Source organism: Hakea prostrata, chromosome 10 (assembly GCF_041222555.1).
Source record: "Hakea prostrata isolate BN-2017 chromosome 10, UWA_Hpros_2, whole genome shotgun sequence".
Lineage (NCBI taxonomy): Eukaryota > Viridiplantae > Streptophyta > Magnoliopsida > Proteales > Proteaceae > Hakea > Hakea prostrata.
This window is the reverse complement of record NC_142609.1, coordinates 39,958,717-39,966,850: the sequence shown is the minus strand read 5'-3', so window position 1 is coordinate 39,966,850 and position 8,134 is coordinate 39,958,717. Positions and strand designations below refer to the sequence as shown.

The 8,134-nt window shown below is 37.4% G+C and overlaps 1 protein-coding gene across 2 annotated transcripts in view; it reads right to left on the bottom strand.

Moving 5' to 3' along the window:
* Positions 1-2,246: 2,246 nt before the first annotated feature.
* Positions 2,247-8,134, bottom strand: part of LOC149002906 (glycerophosphodiester phosphodiesterase GDPDL3-like) — a 46,342-nt gene continuing 40,454 nt past the window's right edge. For both annotated transcript variants that reach the window (XM_089136631.1, XM_089136632.1), the window contains exons 8-9: positions 3,491-3,974; positions 2,247-3,037 (exon numbers count right to left, since the gene is read on the bottom strand). In XM_089136631.1, the coding sequence (XP_088992757.1) occupies positions 2,727-3,037; positions 3,491-3,974 (795 nt within the window). In that variant the 3' untranslated portion in view covers positions 2,247-2,726. The remainder of the gene's footprint in view (positions 3,038-3,490; positions 3,975-8,134) is intronic.

Genomic DNA, 8,134 nt, shown 5'->3' with positions numbered 1-8,134 from the left:
CAGCACTAAGCATTATGCATCATAGGTAGTCGTAGAATACTCTTAAGAAATTTTCCTTTGAGCTTTAAAGGAATAGGCCAATTACACAAGATCGTGGACTCTCCTCTCCACTTCAGCTACTCTATTTTAGTTATCAGGAAATATCATTAATTATATCCCCTGCTTTATTTATGATTGTTAAGGCACTTAAAATAATTGTTTTGTGGAATCTACTTTTCATCAAATTTCACCACTTCATTACCTGTACGATCCAACCAAAATTACACGTAACATATTTCGTCATTGTTTTACCTAATTTAATGAAAAACCACAGACAAGTGATCAAATGGATGGCAACAAAATCAAACAACAGCTAAACTACTAAGAGTTTAGCCAAATTATCACAAAAGAGAAGTGTAATAGTTGGCATAGCCAAATTAACTCAGCTGCCATATGATAGAATATCCACCGGCAGCTGAGTTAATTTGGCTATGCCAACAGTTACAATTCTCTATTGTGATAATACTGAGACCACCTACTTGGCAACTAATCATTTGTTCCATGCACAGACCAAACACATTGATATTGACTACCATTTTGTCAGGAAACAAATCGCATCAAATCAAGTCTATGTCCAGTTGGTACCCAGTCAAGACCAATTAGTTGATATTTTGACAAAAGGTTTACCTTGCCCAAGGTTTAAGACTCTTAGGGACAAGCTTGCTATCAGTCCACAAGCTCGAGGGGGCGTATAGAAGATGTTCCATATTTGAATTCAAATTCAAATTTATTTCAATTAATCAATCAGATAAACTTACCAAGAGTGGAGACATCAATCAATCAACAAGTTTACTTAAAGTGGTGACGTCAATCAATCAATAAGATTTACCTAAAATAACGTCAATCAATAAGCATGACTTGCCTAGAGCAGTGACGTCAATCAATCAACAACACTTACCTAAGGTGAAGATATCAATCAATCACTTACTAATAGTAAATATAACAAAAGGCAATGATAAGGTATTGCCATTGGTGGAAAACATTTTAGGTACCAAAGACAACTTATACTAGCTATATATAATGTTCCTATTCAAAGAAAATGATAAAGGGAAAAAATAGTTTGTAGTGGATGTAGGTTTATCCTAAATTAAACAACGTTAAATTGCAATGTCTTCTTATTCTTCTCTTCCTTCCTATTTCACTCTTTATCATAAAAAATTTTATTTCATCTTTGTAGAAGGGCGAGCTTGCTGTTGTAGCTAGCATGAACTTGCTGCCACCAAGTGTAAGCTCCACATACCACATGCCTGGATTTATTTAACTCGACAAAGCTACCTTAACCAGCTGCTCGTGATATCTTGAATTTGGAAGCCACCTTCTTCAACTTCCTCATGAACGTGCAATTACGATAGAACTAAAAAACTCTCCTCTAGAAAAAGCTGACAAAGTTTCTATGGAGTATCTTTGATTTGCTAAGGCAAGAATAGGTAAATAGCCTAAGATCTAAACACTCATAAGTAGAGGAAGTCTAAGATCTCATGTATCTCATATTTGTTCAACTACTTCGAATTTTAGAATACTGTTGTAACTATCAACAATAAATAAACAAACCCATCGTTTGAAACGATTTGGTAGATCCATCGATCTCTCTCATACAAATTCTAACTTGAAAGAAACAGAGACGGGGAGAGAAAGAGTAGGCTGATCACCCAATGACCCAACGTTTTGATTGGAAATCCTGTCAAGATCAGGTCCCTCCAGCAACTGCATCAACATTCTGAGGAACCTGGAGCTGTTTTGGAAAACAGCACATACCTATGGAATAGAATATGTTCCATGACACATTTGAGGGCTTATACATTCTTCAGAATCTTAAAGATAATTTTGCACAAGGATAAAAACTGGTCTCCTAATGTTTAGATTGCAGCTCTGATTAGGTTAGTTTTTCTCTTTTCTGTTACTTTAAATTTAAATTACCATTTTGTCCATGGTTGAAGGAAAATACTCAACAGCTCCTGACATTGCTTGTTACCTATTTTCACGCTGTCACCCTGCATATTTTGTCTTTTTGTCCTTGATTCACTGACAACCCTTCATTTCAGAGAAGCTTCAACTATGGGAAGATTACCACTCCCCCATTTCCCCTTATATCAAACAAACCCCTCTGATCTTTTGAATATAAGCATCAGGAAGATATAAAATAAGAAACACACTTTCCATGGGTGGGGGATAGTGATTTTCCTTCCAAAGCTTGAAAATCTGATGGCTTTTGACTAAGAATTCGGAAACCACTTTTCTCCACAGAAATTAGTCATCCTGTCCCAAGTACAACTTGTGCATAATAGAAGTAGCAATATAGAAAGTAACCAACGGTATAACTAGTTACAAAAGAATATACACTAATACAATCTTGAGTTACTGAGAATTCCTCTAGTACAAAAAAGATATTGTCTAACAATGGGTTGCAGCTGTCTATGTTCTCAGAATATGGGAGGCCGGATGGAGCTCAAACCCTAAAAAGGAAAATGCAGGAAATCATGAAAGGCAAAATGAGTAATAAGATGGGTAATGTAAAACATTCAGCTAAATATTACAATTTGCTGACTAAAAGTGCTGATTGCACGACGCTCAGACAATCCTACAGTACAGATTTTGCATCAAAGCCCTAAATAGCATAACCAATGAATCGGTTTTTTGCCAGACATCAGAAGATGGCAGAGGCAAAGATGACAATTTGCATTCTTACTTCATAATAGAAGAAATACAGGAAGAACAACAAAAGATGATAGGAAGAAACATGAGGTACTCCGTGGCTGCCCATTTGGGGGAGTTCGGATGGCTGCAGTTGGAGATGTTGCTGTCACTCCTGCTTCAGGGGTTGGCGTCTTGTGGCCAAGAGAAGAAGGCAAAGGTGGCTCTAAAACATCAGCATCAGTCAAGACTGGATTTGGAGCTTCAGCTGGTGGCAAGACGGGACTAGTCGTGACTTTCATGAGACCACCTGGCTCAGCAGGGGACATGTAATTTGGGAGGGGGTTCATGTCTAAACATTTGTTCTCTGGGGAAACAAAAAGCAAACAAGCATAACACAATAACATTAGTTACTCCCTCTGTCCCAGAAAGAATATCTTGTTTGAAAAGGGAAGAACCTCTACATTTTAAGTAGCTAATGCACTAATCTCCCACTAGTTGATATGCAGTCTCCATTTTCCAATATAAGCCCCCTATTAGTTAGTTGCTTATGTAATAGACAAACAACTATGACAACTCAATGCATGTGAGGGTGATTAAATAAGGCACTTTCGAGGGTCAACAAAACATACTTTCTTGTTTGATGTCAAATATAACAGGAATCATGAATGAGGTCAAAACCCTACTTAGCAACAAGAAATCGAAAAACTCTTAGATAGCTTTTTTTCTCCTCTCAGAACCAACTGCAAATATTGTGATTTTAAAGTGCCAACATTTTTGCGCTCTCAAAATGGAAGGCATTTCTAAGATGCATACTTACTTCTGTATGATATGGCAGTCCCTGGGAATTCGGTGATGACTCCAGCAACATTAGCTCCGGTAACAAATGTATTTATCTCGACTACTGGATCTGCGAAGAAATCCCATGCTTGAGATACGAACTCATTAGTAAACAAACTTACATAGACAGGTATTTTATACGACTGAAGCTTGTTCACGATGTCAGTAGCATTAGTGATGAATGCCTGCGCAGTCGGGAAGACAGTCGTCTTGGTGACCGACACAGAATGGGCGAATCCTTTAATGCGTTCAATGGATGAGTTAAGGGCATCACGGATAGTTTCATCAACCTGGTATACAAGCTCATAACTGGTTTTCTCCTTAAATACCTTCAGCACAGAGCTGTTAGTGGACTGGATCATTACTTTCTGCAATGTATGGTTACCGTAACCAGACTTGTCTAAGGAATCAAGAACTGCATTAACTACACTTAAACCCTTAAACTCTGCAAGGTACGCTGCATTCTGCACAAATAGAAAGCAAACAATTTCTTTATCACACCTGAAATAAATGAAAACAAGGGATGGGAGGTAACCACATTGTTGCAGAAAAGGAATGCACAAGATGGTAGAAACCTCAGTTAAATACAAGGATGAAAGGTATCATCTAAGAGATGATTCCCCCCCCCCCCCCCCCCAAAAAAAAAAAAAAAAACAACCTTTATTGTTGCTTTTCCCTTTTGAACATCCAGACCAAAATGTTAAACCATGCATAACACATAAAGCAACTCATATAAATAAACTAAGCATTATGACAAGAAATAGGTATTGGCTAAACCAACACAGTCCCATCTTTCTACTACACCTAGCATGAGAATTATTCATAACTAAATTGGTCTGGAGATGATCCTGGCCCCAATTTGATAGAATACCTGACAACTCCACCCTCTTTTTCCTGGCACCTAAAACTTTTGAGGTGGTTCTATGATTCTATCAAAAGGAATCATTTCTTTTGGATAAGTAGGAAACTTACTTGGCAAAATTAGGTCAACCTACTGCACGTTGCATTTTACACTAAGAACATGCAAGCAGTCCAAAGCTCCTAGATTAAGGTATCTAGGGTCCTAAATACTTTCACATGACACATTTCTTATACCAGAACTGAATTGGGAATTTATTTATTTTTTTAACATACGATGCTTTACAAAGGCTGTGGATTGCTGCCAGTACAACTTTAGAAGCGGAAGAAAGTATGACTAGGGTAACAGAAAGAGATTTGTGCTTAAGTGCAAGGGATACACACTCTAGAAAGTGGTACAGGAGACACCCCTTCCCAGAGTTTCATCAATAAGCATCACTAAATCCCACCAGTTTTGGCTAAACTCTGTAAATATATATATATATTGAGAACATAGGACAACTACAAGACAGCACCAGAAAAGTGACTTTCAAGATATAAGTTCTCTAAGCAACCCAAAGTCTAAAAAAGTCGTGTTGGAAATAAATTGAAGTGCCATATAAGCAAAACCTTAACTTTCCTACAACTTCTTGATGATCTAACATAGTGTAAAATATAAAGGGATATGAACAAGAATCATTTTCTAGAGATAATATCTGCAATTGTGTTAGATTTAGTATCTACAGGGAGGGTAAAAATTTCCCCTAAATAGACTACAATCATATACGGGATACCTAACCATACCCCTCATGTTTGCAGTGCTTAATGCTTACCTGTATTCAGAATATGGTTCTGGGAAATTTTCAGTTACATTCCAATTGATCATTTCCAACGACCACATTCCCCACCTCCCCCCTCAAGAATTCTGCAGAAAATCTTAGAATCATTCGTAATATTTTATTAGTATCTTCTAATCTAAGTAGATCATACTATAATATTCTATTATAGGTGTTTTCTTATTGTATTCTTCTATTCTAGGTAGATTTCTCATTTATTGTAATCTTCTATTCTAGGTAGGACATTTTTTTTCTTATTCTATAGAGAGCAATTGTATAGGATATTTTCCAATTCTAGAGATAGCAGCTATATAGGATATTTTCCTATTCTGTACATAGCAGCTGTATAGGTTATTTTCCTATTTTGTAGATAGCAGCTGTGTTTATATTGACTCTAAAGTTCTAAAAAAAATATACAGAAGAATTCAAACACTTCAATTCCTATTTCATCATGGCATCAGAGTCGAGCAATCTTGGGACTGCTATCCAGCTTTCGGCCTTCATTGTCTTTAATCTCTAGTGCTTTTGCCACACAGAGCGTCTTTTTTCTTTGGCCTTAATTGCCATTCCTTATTCTGCTCTTTTCTGTTTTTTTATTTCCCTTACCCAAAAAACAGATTTTTCTTTCTCCGTCTTGTCTGCTGTTTTGTTGAGTCTTTGGTTACTGTTTCACATCCAATTTTAAGCATCTATCGAAGAGTATGTTAGAAACAGGAGTGGTTACTTCCAAGACTGTATTTGACTAGACAATCAAAAATCTACAAAATGGAGAATCGCAGAATATTCAATCTGCATGTAGGCTCACAGAAAAAATGATTTAAAATGGTCTCAACTCATTCAAACTATTCTAAAGGGCAAAGGAAAGCTGAGCCACCTGACTGGAAACGGACCGAAACCAGGAGATCCAAAATATGAAGCATGGGACGAAGAAGATTCTATTATTATGGCATGGATGTGGAATTTGATGATTCCAGAAATCAATGATACATGCATGTTCTTGGCCACTGCCAAAGACATGTGGGAGGCTATCCAACAAAGGTATTCTAAGGCGAAAGATGTGACCCAAGTCTATGAGGTAAAGGTTGAAACAGCAGTAGCCAAACAGGGAAATAAGACAGTTACAGAATATGCCAACCAGCTGAAAGCTTTGTGCAAGAGTTGGATCATTATTGCGTCATCAAGACGAAGTGCTCTAAGGACACTGCAGTAGTAAAGGATTATATTGAGCAGGATAGAGTTTATGATTTTTTGGTAGGATTAAATCCTGAGTTTGACCAGATAAAGGTTCAGATTCTTGGAAAACCAGATGTGTCGTGTTTCAATGAAATTGTAGCATTGTTTCGAGGGGAAGAGAGAAGAAGAGGATTGATGTTAGAGCCTCTGAGTATCGATAGTTCACCAATGATATCTGAAGGACAGCATTCAACTCCCACAACGAACAGGGCATTTGCTGTTGAAAGTGGAAAAACTAGGCAATCCAAATAGCAAAACAGAGACAACCTATGGTGTACCTACTACAAGAAAGCTCATCACACCGGGAAAAACGTTGGAAACTTCATGGTAAACTTCCTAGCCGAAAGTGGGGGTAGAAAGGAGAGCAATCTAGAAATAATGGTCAGGCGCATGTTACATCTACACGGCAACCTAAAGCCACTAACAAAGAGGTCACTAGCCATAATCAGGAGGTTATAGAGCATGTGAAATCTCTTTTGAGCAACCTTTACAAAAAACCAGGTACCTATTCTTTGGCATATTCAGGTGAGTTTCCACTTTCTATTGGATTAAATGTCTATGGTAATTTTCTTCCAAGCCCTTGGATCATAGATTCAAGTGCAACTGACCACATGACACACTCACCAAATCTGTTCACCACACATTCTCCCTGCCCAAGTAGTAAGAAGATAGCTACTGCTGACAGATCATTAAACATTGTGGCTAGAACTAGCAATATTGAGCTCAACTCATCCCTTTACCTTGAAAAATGTCCTATATGTTCCTAGACTATCTACAAACCTTGTTTCTGTGAAAAAACTCACGCAAGATTTACATTGTAATGTAGTCTTTCACCATAGTCATTGACTCATTGTGTATTTTAGGACAAGGATTCGGAGAGGATGATTGGACATGCTAGAGAAAGGGATGGACTCTACTACCTTGAAAAACCAAGTCAAAGACATGCTACTAATGGCAGTCTTCCTCAAACCAATAAAGAAAAAATCTGACTTTACCATTGCAGACTTGGACATCCTTCCTTTAGGGTAATCAGTCTTTTGTTTTCTTCTTTGTTTCAAGGCATACTTGTTGAAGAGTTTCACTATAATGTGTGTGAGCTTGCTAAACACAAGTGTGTACAATTTCCTTTAAGCAATAAAAGAAGTTGTTGGATTCCATTAGGAGTCTAATAAGAGTTTGTATAGGAGTGAAATTAGAGTTTGCATTCATGTAAAATTTTGTTCCTTGTTAGTCTACTTTCCACTTAATTATAAATAGAGGGCTTGAGATCATGGATCAATAAGCCATTCACTACAATCGTTTATTTCAACATGGCATCAAAGCCCAAGTTCGATTAGGATCTTTTTTTTCTCTGCAAAACCCATCGCAAATTTTCTCCAATCATTGCAGAATTTTCTGCAACGGTCCCGGGAATTTTCTACAACCATCATAGAAATTCTTTTTTTCTGTAACCTATCGTTCGATTAGGGAAGCAACCCACCTTCTTCTTCTTCTGATTTTTTTTCAAACCCATCGCCAATCTTCAATTCTACTGCTGGCAGTTTTTCAGTACCGTCTTGGTCGCCAACCGAAACAGAAAAAAGAAGAAAGAAGAAGAGAAGAAGACTCTGTCGATTCAGTTCCGACGATTCAGTTCTGTCTCGATTCGACAAATAAAAACAGAAAACAGAGGAAAGAAAAAGAGAAGAAGAAATCAGCAACTTTTGCTGCTTCTGCAA